We start from the raw sequence: 16,587 nt of genomic DNA, 5'->3' as shown, positions 1-16,587 counted from the left end.
GTAATGATCCTTATGAATGGATAGTTGTTTAGGTGCTAATGTGGAAAAATATCTGGAAATATTTTTTCCAAAGTATCATCATAAATCTTTAGAAGGATTTCCTCATCTCTGGGATTGGGTAGTGAGAGGGAATGTACCATAAAGTTATTGCAAGGGGCCTGGGAATGATCTGTATCCTGAACATATACTAACTCTTGTATGCATATAATACTCTTTATGTATATAGATGTTGTTTTAATGAATGAAATAAAATTTATTTGAAAAGGAAAAAAGACTTTACCATCAATCAACTAGATGTAACCAGCATCTGTAGATTGCTTCATCCAACAATATCAGAATACACATTTTTCTCAAACTCACACGGAGCATTCACCAAATTAGACTGCATTCTGGACCATAAAACACATCTTAACAAAAATTAAAAAGACTAGAAATCATGCAATGTCTGTTCTCAGACCACAGTGGAATTAAAGCGGAGATCAATAACAGTCTCCCCAAATGGAGAGAGAGCTTAGGTCACCTGACCCTTCTGATTCACTCACTGAGAAAATGGTGAAAACCCTATTATGAATTCATTAGTGCTTTACATGAGTTTGTAATTTATTAATCTCATCTCTATATACTTAAGAATTAGTCATAAGTCCATGTAAGACTTTATTTCATCTACAGATGATATGGATTCACCGACCTTTTCACGTGGCCATGCTATTCTTCACAAGTTCACCACTCCATAGTGTGCCGGTCTCCTTTCTCAAACAAAGATATGGCCTTAGTTTTTGTTGTTGTTTGTTTTTGTTTTTGTTTTTTTGTTTGTGTTTTGGTCTAAAGAAGACATTCTATTAAATGTCATCTGTGATTTTCTTTGGCTAATAAAATTATAGGCAATTAAAAAAAAAAGACATTCTAAATGACTAGCATTTTATTCAAGGCCTTTTACAACTTGTCCAACCAGCCTTTGACCTTATCTCCTCTCACTTTGCTCCAGCGTTCACAAGCTACCTTGTTATCTTCTGAACCTCTGCACATACTGCTTGCCCTGAATGTTCTTTTCTCTGTTTCTCATCTGCTGAAGGTCTGTTCCTGCTTTAGAACCATGTCAGATGTGATGTTCTCTGTGTAGATTTCCCCAGGGCCCTGAAGCAGAGTGGGTGAGCCCTTCTCTGCCTCCTAGAGTACTCATCTGCCCTTAGTTATGGTGCATTGCCCATTTATTGTGATTGCTTCTGGGTTCATCTTTCTATTTCTAGGGCCCAGAATGGAACCTGACATAGTGAGGGAATTAAACATGTGTATACTGAATGAATAAATAAAAGGTTGAAGGGAAATGGGCTAGGAGTTTATTGTAAAGCCTTCATTTAGATCAAATTTAAGAAAACAGGCTGTTGCTGTTGTTCTTCCTCTTAGAACCAGACCTTAGTTAACATAGAACAGACCTTTATTAACATAGAACCAGACCTTCATTAATAGGACTGGATCTTGTTAAGATATTTGGTTAGGACTTCAGAAAAGCTGTCCTGCATTTCAAGAGTTGGAGGCATATGTTTCTTGGCACTAGTGTGCTTTAGTTTTCTCTTGATTCATACAAAAGTAATTTGGATGTGGGACATCTTAAGGGGGTCAGTCATAGCTGTGGTTGTTGGAAGAGTTCTGTGCTGACCCATTTGTGTCCTTGGTAAAGGTTCAGGGATCTTTGTTGAGATGCTCTCCTTTGTGTGAAGTTCTTTTGGTCTTAGTGGCAAAGCTGTCCTTCAGGTGATTTCTTTTGTTGGGGGCTTCAGGTAGCTGGTTAGAGTCTTGGGGAGACATCCCCATGTGCATACAGACTTACTCTCTGCCCTCCTATCACATGAATGTGCATTAGCTGGCAGTGCTTTTTACCTCTCCACGCACACCCCCTTAGGCCCCATAAAGAGTCTTTGTGTGAATTAGATAAAGATACTCCATCTGCATGGATTGGGTAGAAAAAGCCAACCCCTTCTGGATGGACACAGCTCTATGGGTGCATGACTTGGAAACCCAGTAGTATCTTTGTGCAAAGATAAAAACTTTCTTTCCTTTGGGAAGAGCATAACTGGCATAAGCCAGTGGTAATTGGGTAATAGTAATGGTAATACCATCGGGCTCCGCTTAAAAAATTATTTTTGCTCATAGACTTCTTTTATAATAGCTATTTATTTGTAGTATTTTATTTATTTGTATTTTTATAATAACTTTATTTTAGAACAGCTTTAGGTTTATAGAAAATTTGCAAAGATAGTACTAGGAGTTCCTGTATACCCCATGCCAGTTTTCCCCTATTATTAATCTCACATTAATATTGTACATTTGTCACAATTAATGAAATAATAGTGATGAATTATTATTGACTAAAGTACATACTTCATTCAGATTTCCTTAGTTTTTACCTAATGTCCTTTTAAGTTTCATGATCCCATCAGGACACCACATTGTGTTTAGTCATCATGTCTTCTTAGTCTCCTCCTGACTGTGATGGTTTCTCAGACTTTCATTGTTCTTTGATAACCTCGATAGTTTAGAGGAGTATTGGTCAGGTGTTTGCAGAATGTCCTTCAGTTGGGATTTGTCTGATGTTTTCCCCATGACTAGACTGGGTACTTGGATAGGTTTTTATTGTTATTTAGGCATGGTAGGGCCAGCAAATCTGATGATGATTGCCATTGAAAAGATAGTTTTTTAATACCTGCAGGTCTCCGAAGAGGGGGTCCATGTCGCACCATGGAGGCCATGCTGAGAAGCACTGGGGCCAGTTATAAGGCAGAGCTAGGGTGGAGGAAAATGTGAGCAAGAGTCTTTATTGTGGTTTCTATAGGGAGCCATGGGCAAGGCAGGGTAAGCAGGCCTAGGATTGGTTAGTTTGAATAGTTTCAGTGGGCTCTGGGGCATAGGGGCTGTCCCTAGTTTTCTGGTACCTGGGCTGGGGTGAGTTGGGCAAGTGAATAGTGGTCTAGAGTGCAAAAGCTCAGTGGGGGAGGTGTTGGGGGTATGGGCTCTGATTTGTTTGGTTTGTATTTGAAAAGCATGCCCCTGGAAGAAGGACTCCTTCTGAAGAGTTGAGGGGAGGGAGGAGGTGGGAGCTGAGGAGGCAGGAAGCCAAGACAAGGTGACTCAGATACATTACTGAGTTGTCCTGAACAAAGAATGTATGGATGTAGGGCAGATGTTAAAGCATCAAGTTTATCGAAGCTAGAAACATGCTTAATACACTGGGGCTATGTGTTTTGGGAAAGAAGACCACAGAGTTAAAGTGCCATTTTCATCACATCATATCAATTGTACGTAATATCAATGTAATTTATCCCTGTTGATACTGACCTTGGTTGCCCTATTTTGTGACACTTCTTTCCACTTCATGTTTGCCTTTAACATTCATCTCATATGACTGAAGTGTTTGTCGGGTAGAGTATCAGTAAACATGCAGTATAGTTTTTCTTGGGTCTTGATCTTCTAGAAGATCAACCTGCCTAGAGTTCTGGTTTCTAAAGGTGGGGTCCTATGTGGGGTGGATGTCTCCACAGAATGGAGTCTTGAAACTTGGGCTTTAGGCAAGCTGAGTTCATAAGGGAGACTTGTGTCTTAACATCCTACTCTTCTCTAGAATGGTAGTCCTTTGTATACTTCCAATTGCTGAATAAATATATAAGTAAATACCTACAGCTCTATTAGGAGTTGGAGTTGATCACCACTGAAATGAGACAAGATATATATCCTTAATATTTAGCTGTGGGTCAAAATATTCAGGGTATTAGCCTATTTCCTGCATATAAATTTAAAAAGTCCTGGTTACTCCCTAAGTTGCCTGACCAATATCTCTTGGAACCCTCTGAATGTAGGAGATCATGAGAAATAGGGAAGTTTCCCTGCTTTGCTTCTGAAAATCCTGAGTTGGGTAAGGCAGGGCACGCTGTTGGTTTGTAATTGACTGCACACTTTTTCCCCCTCACACCTCAGGGTCTAAGTCGCAGAACTGTCTGTGGAACTCCCTCATTGACGGGCTCACGGGGAATGCCAAGGAAAAGCCACGGCCAACTATCGTCCATGACCCCCGACCACCAGAAGAAATCTTAGCTGATGAATTGCCTCAGCTCGACAGCCCAGAAGCCTTGGTGAAGACATCCTTCAGGTTTGGTGGATTGCAATCAGTCTGTTCCTTCTTATTTGCTGCCGAGTTATTTCAATCCAGTTGGATGCATCGTCGGCGTGGCCAGAAAATTACCTCATTTTTTTGCACTGAGTAAATTAGAATTGATGAAGGAGTGTTGGAATTAATGCTAGCTGGACTTCTGGCTGGATTTCCTGAATGTAGCGCAGATCCCATCAGCAGTTAAGTTGCTGTTGGTATTTAATTGGTATTGGCATTTAAATGCTGAGGCAAAGGATTTACTGATGTTGGCAATTTGAATTGGATTAATGAGTCTTTTGCTTCAAAAGAGGATGACGCATGGAGATAAGCGCACAGAGAAAAAGCATGTGGTGGGAATGAATTCAGCCCCGTGTCTTTAGAGTCTCTGGCTGGGGGAGGGTTTCTAAGTGATAAGAGATGTGAGAGCTGCTGCCTCCTGAAAGGAAGCAAAGATCTTCCTTGTGTGTTTTCCCAGGTGGCTGCTGACTCTGTTCTTGTTCATCATTTGGTCTCGAGTCTTCTGCAGAGGCCTCTCGTGTTTTCTTCTTGTCTTGGGCTCCACTTCGTCACGACTCTAGCACTTACCTTTCCTCTGTATCACATAAAAATCAATCTGAGTACGGGACATGGTGTATAAAAGTGATTTCCTCCCCCCGAATGGGTCTTTCAAACTCACTTTTGAAATATACAGCAGTGCTGTTTTCAGAAATTAAGGTTTAATTTTTCTTTTGTCATCCTGCCTTCCTCCCCTCCTTTCTCCCTGTTACCCTAATTTTACTTCTTTCACTTTTCTTTCTGTTATATAAGGATTTCCTGCTCTCCACATGGCCAGTAGGACATACAAACCTTGCTTTTCTTCTCCCATAAACCACTTAGACAACTCTTGGCATCCATGAAAAACGTACTCTTTTTTGCATCCAGGTGATGTGTGTAATCGCTCAGTAAAAGCCGTTTCATTGTGTGAAGGTTCTTAGTGTCGACTGAATTATAGATGAGCCCTGAAAAGCAGTGATGAATAGGGGTTTGGATTTCTTTATGTAGTGTGACTGATGCAGTGGCGGGACAAGAATTGCAAAGCAAATGCTTTTCTTATTCCTACTAAGGGTTTGGTGACTGCATTGTGAGGTTTTACATAAAATAAAACCCACTCAGGTAGAGAGAAATAACTTCCATGAACCTGCAATTCTCTGCACATGACTGGTGGGGGAGGGGAGGGCAAATGGCTTTCTTGGGCTGTGTGTTCTCATTTTGGAGCGTCTCTGGTGGAGTCACTCCTCACATGCAGTCTTTTTGTAGCTACTCCTTCTAGCCCAGACCAGGTTCATTGTCCTCTTCAGGGAACAGCTAAAGAGGCACTCTCATGAAAAGAACATCTCATTTGCTTGCCAACTCTATTACCATCATCTCTTCTCTTTGCATTCAATGCTCCTCAATAGAGAAAATGTATTGATGACCATGAACTTCATTTGATCTGCTAGTTGTATTATGCATCAATGTCTGGGTTTCAGAAAAAAAATTCAATGATGTTTGTTAAGGTCGGGCTTTATTTTTAGTTCGTTGTAACACTTGGTGCAGTAAGAAAAACACAGCAGGTGTAAATATGCCAACCCTTCAGCAACTGAAGCTAGAAATCCATTGGCATTGGTTATTCATTTATTTGTCTCCTTAATACAACCGTGTGTTATTCTGGCACCATCCTTTCTTCTGAAGAAGATAAGTGATTTCAATGGGAATGTTAGAGGGTAAGTATTCTCTAATGCAATTGTTCTTAACTGTGGTAGTCCCATCATTGTGAGATTCTTTGTACACAAGTGATCACAAGCCAAGTATTAACATGTGGAAACAGTTTATTTATCAAGATATAAATTAGAGCAGAATCAAGGTTACCCTTGTAATAATGCCACTTGTTTTCTATATGCTTTTTGGATTGCAAAGAAAGAGATGAGTTGTAGCTGGATTTTAAATAATGCCAATAGGAATATATCACTTATGTGTTCTCCCCCTCACCGGCCATTTCACTAGAGTGAAAAACCCTGAGAATTGCTGACTTCCCAGTATTAGTAACTCTGAGAAATCTGGGAGGATTTGGCAATTTTGGTTACTCCCTTCTCTTTCTCCTTGTTCACAGTTGGAGGGCATTAGGAATCCTGGGCCATGAAATATGGTCATCAGCTTTTATTATCAAATAAGATCCAAACTGCAATGACAGTAAACCCAATGTGCCTAATTATTAGGAAGTCTAGTCTTGGGGCTCAGTTCCCTGACTGTCCCCAGGGACTCCAGGCTTAGTGACAGGCTTAAAGACTTAGCCCTTTGCCTGCTCTGCCTCCTGCCACCTGCCAGGGCAATGGGGTCTCACACTGAGTGTGGACTCTCTGATCTCAGTGAAGTTCTAAGTTGGTGTCCAGTCCAGATGTCCTCTTTCTTGCGATACCTCCTCTGGCTGGCTTCTTTTGTTCTTTCCTGACACCCGGCTTCAGCACTACCACAATGTCTCAGACATATTCTAATGATGTGGATCCTCAAAAGGGAGGGATCAGATAGATGCTTCATATCACTTTCCCTAGAAATCGTTTCTAGTTCTTTGCAAGTATGTGGAGATGATTGCATACAAGCCACTCCCAGGACAAAGAGTGTATGCTTGTTTTGTATTTGCATAATATTTCCATTCACGTAATTCCTTTTAGATTAAAGGGACAGTCTGCCCTAAAGGTAAATTCCAGTCTCTATTTCCAAAGAAATAAGGTAGGAAGTGTTCATACGTTTATGAATGGTAGGTGTTTTTCAAAAAAGTTGCAGAAATTTGTATGTTTAAAACTCCCCCTAGGCTCCCTGTTACAACAACAATAACAATAGGATTCTTATGTTGCCAGGCATGGGCCTAACCACCCAAAGATGATGCCCATTTTAGAAATAGAGAAACTGGCCCAGAGAGGTAGCGCCCATAGTTCTGATTAAATTCAAATACAAACTCATCAGGACAATTGCTTGTCAATTGGTGGTCACCAATGGCAGAAACAAGGGGTAGCTTGGGTAGACTTTAGGTCCTACCTAGTCTTTATCAGCCCCTGGAATCCCACCCCAAGTAAATATATCACGTATAAACGCCCATAAAAAAGCATGCCTGTGATGCAAATGGGGCTTCAGGATAGCTCTCCTTCCAAATGACTTCCACTGGTGGTCAACACTCTCTGTTTATGTCAGTTAGCAATAATGTGAGAGGGTGTAGCAGAAAGTGAGAATTTGCACACAGATTTAGAAATAAGGATTCTAGAAAATGAGAGGCATGGCCTCTTTCCTCCAAGGCTTATAAGTTGATGGCTGAGGTGTGTGTAAATGCCGTCTCCATCCTGAATACGTTCCATGACACTCTCCCCTCTAGTCCTCCTCTTGGCTGGGCAGCAGTGATGACGTGGATGTTCCATGTCTCAGAGCATGTGGTTCAGCAGAGTCTCGAGGGAAAGATAGCAGTGCATGGAGGGAAGGGTCTCCTCATTTTTGTGCACTTTCAAATTCCAGCCGATATCGCCGGAAGATAGCATAGTTTTGTGCTGTTTTACCAAGGACTTTAGTCTTTACTCTTCATGAAAGGGACATTGTAAGGTACCCAGTTAGGAAAATTCAACTTCTGAAAGTGACTGTCCTGGGCTTTAGTCTTGATTCTGTTACCAAGGCAAATTGCATCATCTCTTTGAGTGTCTGTTCTCTTTTTTTTATTTAAAAAAAATTTTTTTTTCAATGTTTATTTATTTTTGGGACAGAGAGACAGAGCATGAACGGGGGAGGGGCAGAGAGAGAGGGAGACACAGAATCCGAAGCAGGCTCCAGGCTCTGAGCCATCAGCCCAGAGCCCGACGCGGGGCTCAAACCCATGGACCGCGAGATCGTGACCTGGCTGAAGTCGGACGCTTAACCGACTGCGCCACCCAGGCTCCCCTGAGTGTCTGTTCTCTTAACTGTCACATCTGAGGGTAGACAAGAACAGTGGATCTCAAACATGGGTATGCATTACAGTTACTTAGAGGGTTATGGAAACAGATTGTTGGGCTCATCCCCAGGTCTGGGTGGGGTCCTAGGATATACCTTTCTAACAAGGTGGTGCCAATGCTGCTGGTCCAGGGACCACAGTTAGAGAGTCACTGGACCGTATGATATTGAATAATCCCTGGAGCTCAGAAATATTTTGCTGTGTTAATTTGAGCAGGTCATTTATCTAATCTGGTCTCAGTTTCTTCATCTTTGAAATAAGGATAAAGATGCCTACTTCCTGGGGTTGGAGGGAGGGTTTAAAGGAGCTAATATAAATGAGAGAGACAAGCCCAGTATCTGGCACCCAGAATGTGCTCTGGAAGTGCTAATCTCCTATTCCTACTCAGCTCTCACTGGAAACCTTACGTGCATTTGAGCATAAACACACAGAGTAAATAGGATCAGGTTGGGTGTTGTGGCTCCAGGTGCAGACCCCGTGGGTTCTGAAAATTTGCTAAGCCTCTGGCATGAAAATTCTGCTTTCAAGACCAGAGACTTTTGAAAAGAAAAATGTGGGAACATAACTAAGAAAAAAAGCTTCACTGTCTGGAAAATAGATACTCCTGGGAATTATTCAGAGATGCCTGATTTCCTTCTTCTTCATGACCTGTTTCTTTGAGCCTGTTCTGCTCAGGTTTTTCTTAAAAGAGGTGAGAGAGAAAGCTGAATCTGGAGCTTGAGGAAGACGGACAAGCGCAGCTAGTCTGATTAGTGATAGGACTCAGTACCTGCCACCTGAGGACCCAGAGAACAGGAAAGAACTGGCTGCTGGGAGCCTTTTCTGTCCCCAGCCTCTAGTGTGTACATTTGCAAAGGTGAGGCCCAGTCCAGATTGCACTGGGAGGCAAAGAAACTGATGTTTATTGAGCATCTGCTATGGCCAGGAACTGTACATTCATTTGCTCATTTAATCTCCCGAGGTTACAAGTGAGTATTGTACCAGTGGTACAGGTCAGGAAACAGGTTCAGAGAGATCAAACAGCTTACCTAAAGTCACGCAGCAGGTGGCAGAGCTAGAAATTTCAGCTCAGTCCACCTGACTCCAAAGCTATGACCTCTCCACCACGTTCTACTACTGCCACATCACCTTGGCTTCTGGGTTTGTTGTTGGTGAATAAGATAGCATCATTGGCTCTGCTAATTTGGATGTGGCAATTTGGATATATAGTTTGATGCTTCTCCTGTGAGACCTACCCTGTTCTTTTGTACTAAATCCTTTTTCTCGTTCAAATTTATGTTTTTAATCCACCCATGCTTTTGGATAGGACCGCTTTAAAGGCAGTGTTTCTCATACTTTATGAATGAATTCCTTTGGGGATCCTATTAAATTCAGATCCAGATTCAGTAAGTCTGTGTTGCAACCTGGGAATCTGCATTTCAAACAAACTCTCAAGAGATGTCATGGTCTGAGGACCACCCTCTGAGTAGAAAGCCATAGGCTTTGGAATACTACAGGTATGAGTTTGCAAATGCTCTTCTAACCTATGTGGTTTTGAATCTCAATTTCCTCATTTTACAAATGGAAACCAAAATAACAACATAGGACTGTTGCTAGGATTAAGAGAGCTAATGAATGTGACAGCCCTTAATTCCTTCTCTTCCAGTTTCCAAAAACCTGTTTAGGAGTGGATTGATCCTCCACACCTTGACCCCTTCTTATGTGACTGGGTTGTGCAATGAACCCCAGGGTGGGAATAGGAGCCCCATGGGTGCCTTATGAGTAAGGCTGTCCTGACCTGACCTCCTTAGACACTAGCAGAGATTCTGAAGCCATCCAGTGCATTGGCCATTTTTGTTACTTACCTTGAACTGTGTGACTTTCAACATGGGTTGAGTTACCAAGCTTTGATAATTTTGCATTTGGAAGAATAGCATGCTAAATCCCCAGAGAATCATTGGGGGCTTGATACGCCTCTCTTCCCACTTAGAATGGACTTATTTGGGCTTTGGCAAAAGTGTTCCTGATTCTATACATAGCTTACTAAGAATATGTTGCAGAGAGCAGAACTGCATTGAGCCAACGCCCTCAGCTATGGATGAGATTAAGGCCTTGTCAGATCCCATTTAACGGATTGTGTTTTCCATGCAGAATTAAATCGTTGAACTCATCCTCATTTTTGTTTTTGGCAGTCATTTTTCCACCAGGGGCTACTGCCAAGAAGCCAGTTTCTGACTTGATTACTTTCAGGAAATGTGCAATCTGGCTGATGATAGGGCATGGTGTGGGGTGGCGGCCCCTGCCGCTTCGGACCCCACCCCGGGATGAGTCATGGGTTAAAATTCCCAATTAGCTTGTGAGAAGTCTGGTCACACATCTTTCTCTATCACCGTATGTTGGTCACCCACTGGGACTTTTGGGGACACCTACTTCCCTGACTTAGTGCTGCCTCCCTGGAGTTGACATTTTCCTCTTCTGGTCTTTGCTAATCCAAATTGTAGAGTCTTCCTCAAGTTTGCTAAGGGGAAAATGAAAGAATTAATTCTGAGGTTTTTTTTTTATAACTCAGAGGAGTTTGTATTGCAAAGTTGGCTTCCCATAAGGGAAATATTTAGGCTTCTTTTTGTAAGTAAGTTTTTATGGACAGAGTTTTTAGTGTTAGAAATTGACAAAGCATGTATCATACAGACACTATTTTTCTTGCATTATTCTTGGTCCTTCCCTGGTATTTTGGAGAAGAGGAGATTTATCCTTATGGCAGCCATGCACCTTTCACATCTCCAACCACAGGAAGTATACTTGACCCAAGGCTCTATGTTCTATGTGAGAAATTTGTTTTGGTGATGGCTGATGCTGTGTTTACCATGTGTTCTCTCAGCCAGTGACTGAGAGCATCAGAGATGCTAAGACTGGCCATTCCTGGAAGACATGGGACTTCTCTAATGCTGACATTGGCTTGAAGACTCCATGATGGCCTTGCTGAACTTTCTTTGGAACTGCACTGTGGTCTAAGATACTTCCACTCAATATTCCTTCCTTCTCTCCTTCACTGGTTGTCAGACCTGTATCCCTACTCTCCCAGCCTCTCTGGTTTCTTCCCCATTTTCTCTTACAGATGTTCCCGCTGATAGATTTCTTGCATGTCTTGGTAACTGCCTCTCAGAGAAGACCTGGGCTAACACAGTCTCCCATCTCACTGTGATCCTCTGCGGGCTGATCACTGCTGGCTCTGTGCTGTGGGCACAGCTCCAAGGCTACTGGCCTAGAAAGCCTGGGCCAGTCTCTCTCTATTTGATTTTACATTTTGTAGTTGATGTTGTACCTTCCCCGTGGGCGCTAGCGCTGGGGTAAATATGGGACAGGCCACAATTTCCTTTAGTATCTTGTACTTTCATTGCCTATAAGAGACTTTGCTGAAACATTTGGATCCACTACAGAAACTACAATGTAAGAGGGGAGAATTTTAAATCATATCCAAAATACAGCTGTTCAAAAGTGTTGAACATTGTACAGATGATTTGCTTATGGACACACTCCAGTTTCCAGCCAGTGGACTTGTCCCTAGGGCTGAGTTTCCCTAGAGAGTGCATCCTTCTTCAGACCTGACATGTTCTTACTGGGCTTTTGGAGAATCCATCTTTCCAGCCACAGGAATGGACCTTATCTGAGGTATCCTCAGCACCTCAGTGTACATCCCTCAGAATAACTCCCAGAAGAACATTGTATGCAAAGTGTAAGTGATTCATCCTAGAATAACCCTACAGGGAGGGTCAAGTAGCTTCAGTACTGTCATGTGGGGGAGGAGGGCTGGGACACTCTTGGAACCTCTATCTAAATTTCCCTGCCAGTGTGATGTGTGGATCAACCTTTTGTGCCTCCTGACTAGCAACAGGAACTTCTGCTAGTCTTAAGTCTTAAGTGAAGGAAGGCCTCCCTACCCCCACCTCTCCCCTGGCAGAGCTTTGGATCTATAGAGGTCTGGTTGTGATTCTGTTATGGTTCTGGGGGCGCTTGGGTGCCTCAACTGGTTAAGTGTCTGACTTTGGCTCAGGTCATGATCTCATGGTTTGTGAGTTTGAGCCCCGTGTTGGGCTCTGTGCTAACAGCTCAGAGCCTGGAGCCTGCTTCAGATTCTGTGTCTCCTCTTTCTCTGCCCCTCCCCTGCTTATGGTCTGTCTGTCTGTCTGTCTCTCTTAAAATTAAATAAACATTAAAAAATATTTAAAAAATTTAATATGGTTCTGAATCAGTTGGTCCAGCCTTCCGCCCTTGGCTACTTTGTCCCCATGTCGGCCTCACTGGCCAACTCTTCATCACAGTCTCAGGTCATTTCTGAGGTCTGGCCTCAGGAACTCGTGGGAGCATCTGGGGCCTGGTCAAACCTCTCAGAACCTGAGAGACAACTTGGGAAAGATAAAACCTAGCCTCCCACTACCTAGCATTACTGGCCACTGTGTGTACTTGGATGTGGACCCTCTGGTTTGTGGGTAGATGTCCTTCTAGAGAGAGAAAAAGACGTACAGATCTCACCCCTGTGCCTCTTCTGCCCCAGTTTCCCTTCTCCCTATAATTCTCTGAGCCAGAAAAGCTGGACCCTGGCTTTCCACTTCTCCTGCATTATATCCTTCATCTCCCCAGTTCCAGGCTTTGGGCTAAGTCTTAATAGTAGGTGAGGTAAAGAGATAGATTGGCTAACTGATATGGGACCCTGCACTGGGAAATTTCTCAAAAGCACCATATGTTATTCCTTATAAACTTTCAGTGATGAATGACTTTACTGCATTTGTTTTTTTACAGTCAAATTAAAGTACCTGAAGAAAAATAAAGAAAAGCCCTTTAAAACTGTGTCCAGTGATGATGCAAACTGTGATATCCTTTGATTGGTTATTGGTCCCTGCCCTTTGCAGTGCGGGGTTCCTGGTTACGTTATCAACCTCACGATAATTGTGACCCTGTGTTTTACTCTATAGAAAATTCTGTTCCCATTTTGTTCCCAGCATTAGGGCAGGGGTTTTGACTTTGTTAATTAGGGCAGTTTCTTTCTTATTAGAATCTCTCTAATGCTGGATGCTGTCTTTTCCCATTCAAGTGCCCACCCTTCAGTCACATCCTGTGCCGTGCACTGGAGTCACATGGAGTGAACTAGACCAGTGCATGCTCCGCCCTCCTGGACTCCACATGGATTGATGAATATGATGAATAGCGCTTGGTGTAACCATGATATGGGCCACCCTGGACCACCCATTTATGGTGGACATAAAAGGGAAGCAAAAAGAACAGTGCGAGCCAAGGTCGGGAGGCAGGAAGACATGGCTAGTGTTGGAGGAGCTGCTGGATTTGTGTCTGAGGCTTGTGAAAGGGAGGCAGTGTTGGAAAGGTAAAGCTGGGACCAAATATGGTAGGGCCTTGTTACTGAGGGAGTAAGGTTCAGTTTTATTCCATAGGCAAAGATCTTTGGAGCTCTTGTAAAATCTCTGGAGACGCAGAAAGAGACTACATTTTTCATTAAGTTACAAAACTAGGAATTATATTTCCATGCCTCAGTCCCCTATACACAGAGCATCAAAACAAAGGTTTCCGGCCTTCGGCAGAGGTGGAATAATGGAGATAGAGAGTAGCATGGGGTCTGAGCACCTATGGTGCCTGGAGGAAGTACATGGACAATTTGGGGAAGAAACCTGTGAAAATATGTTTTTCCACATGCTTTGGAACAGAGACCTTTTTTTTTTTTAATTTATTACTTCCAAAAGCAGTAGTAGCTAATGGTTATTGAATAGACAGCCCCATATCTATAACCTAGCTGCTCCCCATTTATTGATTAGTGTTAAGTGCAGCCAGAAGTGAATTTGCTACAATAAATTACCTCCAGACCCTGGGGGTTAGCTTAGCTGGGGGAAGGATTGTTATTTGAACATGAGCTGCAGACACGCTTGTCCTCATTTGGAAGAGTTGATAATTCTGGCTATGGTGATGGGGCTCAAGTACTTGGAGGCAGGCACATTGCAAACTGCCCAAGAGCATGACTTGAACCCTGTCTGCAAAGTCAAAAGCAGGAAGATGTGAATCAAATAACAGTCTTGGATTATGGATCCCAAACTTTGATCTGTTCATCATTTTCATTCTTGGAAAATGGTCCAGATTTAGAATTAGAGAAAGATGTATGAAGGGGGGTTGGATTATACTTGTTAAATTATGTGTTTCTTCAATGTTGGGCCACTTATTCTATCCTTGACTGACTGGCTATGTCAGGGTTGAGTTTCCATGGTTAAGTTTCCAAGGGTAGCACTGACCAAGTTTATCTTGTCTAACTCTAAGTCAACTTACAGGTCCCTGTATTTAAGAAATGTCTTTGCATTTGTTTTAAAAAAGGTGATTTTGACAAATTTTATACCTCCAAGAAATTTGTAAGACTAGTAAAATGAACAACTGTCAAACCTCTACCTGGAGTCACATTTGCTTACTTGCTATCAAATGTTTATCTCGTCTCATCTCATCTCATCTCATCTCATCTCATCTCATCTCATCCCACGCCATCCCACGCCATCCCACGCCATCCCACGCCATCCCACGCCATCCCATCCCATCCCATTTCATATCAGAATCTATCTTTTTTTCTGAATTTCTTGACCCTAAGTTGTGGACATCATGACCTTTCAGTTTCAGTTTGAGTTTCTTTGGAAGAAACCTTTTTCTTACATGGCCACAGTAGAATTCTCAAACTCAGGAAGCTTAATATTAATATAATATGATTACTATATACTACTGTATACAGCCGATATTCTAATTTCGCCAAATGTTCCCATAATGTCTTTTATGGCAATCTTTCCTTCTGGCCCAGGACCCATTCCTGAAGCACACGTTACATTGAATTGTCATGTTTCATTTATCTCCTTTAATTTGAAGCAGTTTCTCAGCCTTTCTTTGTCTTTCATGACATTAACATTTTGAAGCAAACAGGTCATGTGTTTTGTTTTGCAGAATGTTCCTCAGTTAGGGATTGCCTGATCATTGCCTTGTGGTTTGCTTCAGGTTATTCGCGTTGACAAGAATACTACATAAGTGATAGATACCGTGTCCTTCTCAGGGCAGCAGTAGGGGAAAAGATTGCCTATTGCTTCCGTTACTGGTGATGTTAATCTTGAGCATTTGGTTGAGGTTGTTCCCCCATTTCTCCACTGTAAAGTTACCTTTCCCTTTGTGTAAGTAATAGGTTATCTGTGGGAAGATACTTTGAGACTATGTAGTGTAGCCTTTTCACTAACAAACATTTATGCAGTGGTTTTAGCTCCACTTTGTGATTCTTGCCTGAGTTAATGGTGATTTCTAACTCTGTCATCCCTGCTCCACCGATGGAATGACCTTTGACTATGGACAAGAGCTTTCCCTTCCCTTCCCTTCCCTTTCTCCATCTCTGTCTAGATTTTAGTATCAATACAGACTCTGGATTCTTCTTTCACTCAATGTTTTATAAGCCATTGTGTCTTCATCACACCTGGAGCCCCGGGATTTAGCTATGAGAGGAAAATCACAAAGGCCAAGCAGAGAGGTGGTATGAGTGGTCTTGCAGTCTCAAATGCGTTGACTCTAACGGGCAGAAATTAGCTTCACCTGGAATATGAAGATGTGTATCAGAAAATCCAGAGTCTAAACCCCTACCCCGTTAGTAGAGCCTCTTTGGGGTCCTATGATATGGTGGCAGGCAATGTCTTTCTTTACCTGAACCTGTTGGTGCCACAAGAATTATGGGGAATTGCGGAGTGGAGAGAGTCATGTGGAGTAGGTTGGAAAGGTATTACTTAGCCAGAGAAAGGAGTTCCATATTATCTGGACTTTAAGCAAGGTCTCCAATTCTTTTCTCCTTATCTCTTCCTGCCATAACACACTACTCTCTGCTTCCTGCTCCTGCTGGCCGGTGTCTGATGACCGTGACAACCACCAGTCCAAAGAGTTGCCTGTATCTTATCAGTGAGGTATAGTGAGAATGTTTGAGCTCTGTTTTTTAACTCAGCTTCACTCCTTGCCTGCTGTGTGACCTTGAACATGCAGTCTAAATTGAGGCTCAGTTGTTTCATCTCTCTAATGGGATTATATATTCTTTTCCTCATGGGATACCCATGGGGAGTCAAGGAAGGTTATACATGTTGAGCAATGAGCACAGTGTCTGGCATCAGCAGGTGCTTGATAATTAGTGGGTAATATGATTCAGCATTAACATCCTGTTTAATGCTCTTGGAATATGTATACTTTGCTCTAGGCCCTGTGTTGTATAAAGGAATTAACTTTATCTGACTTTAGTAGCCATGTTCACGTGTCCTTTAGCACTGAGTTGCTGTTCTGACATCTAGGATCTTTGAGGTACCCCCTGCCTCTCTTTTGTTTCTAACATTTTCATTTTAATCCCTGCGTAGTCAAATTGTGCATAATAATAATAATAGCTACAGATGGAGAAATGGAGGCATAAAGCAGTTAACTGATCCCA

The 16,587-nt window shown here is 42.4% G+C and overlaps 1 protein-coding gene across 4 annotated transcripts in view; it reads left to right on the top strand.

Moving 5' to 3' along the window:
- PDE1C (phosphodiesterase 1C) overlaps positions 1 to 16,587 on the top strand; it is a 514,714-nt gene that overhangs the window by 119,093 nt on the left and 379,034 nt on the right. For all 4 annotated transcript variants that reach the window (XM_047849292.1, XM_047849290.1, XM_047849289.1 and 1 more), the window contains exon 3: positions 3,970 to 4,141. In XM_047849292.1, the coding sequence (XP_047705248.1) occupies positions 3,970 to 4,141 (172 nt within the window). The remainder of the gene's footprint in view (positions 1 to 3,969; positions 4,142 to 16,587) is intronic.

The sequence above is a fragment of the Prionailurus viverrinus genome, chromosome A2 (assembly GCF_022837055.1).
Source record: "Prionailurus viverrinus isolate Anna chromosome A2, UM_Priviv_1.0, whole genome shotgun sequence".
NCBI lineage: Eukaryota > Metazoa > Chordata > Mammalia > Carnivora > Felidae > Prionailurus > Prionailurus viverrinus.
Note: the sequence above shows the minus strand (reverse complement) of the source record. Positions and strands in the feature narration are given on the sequence as shown.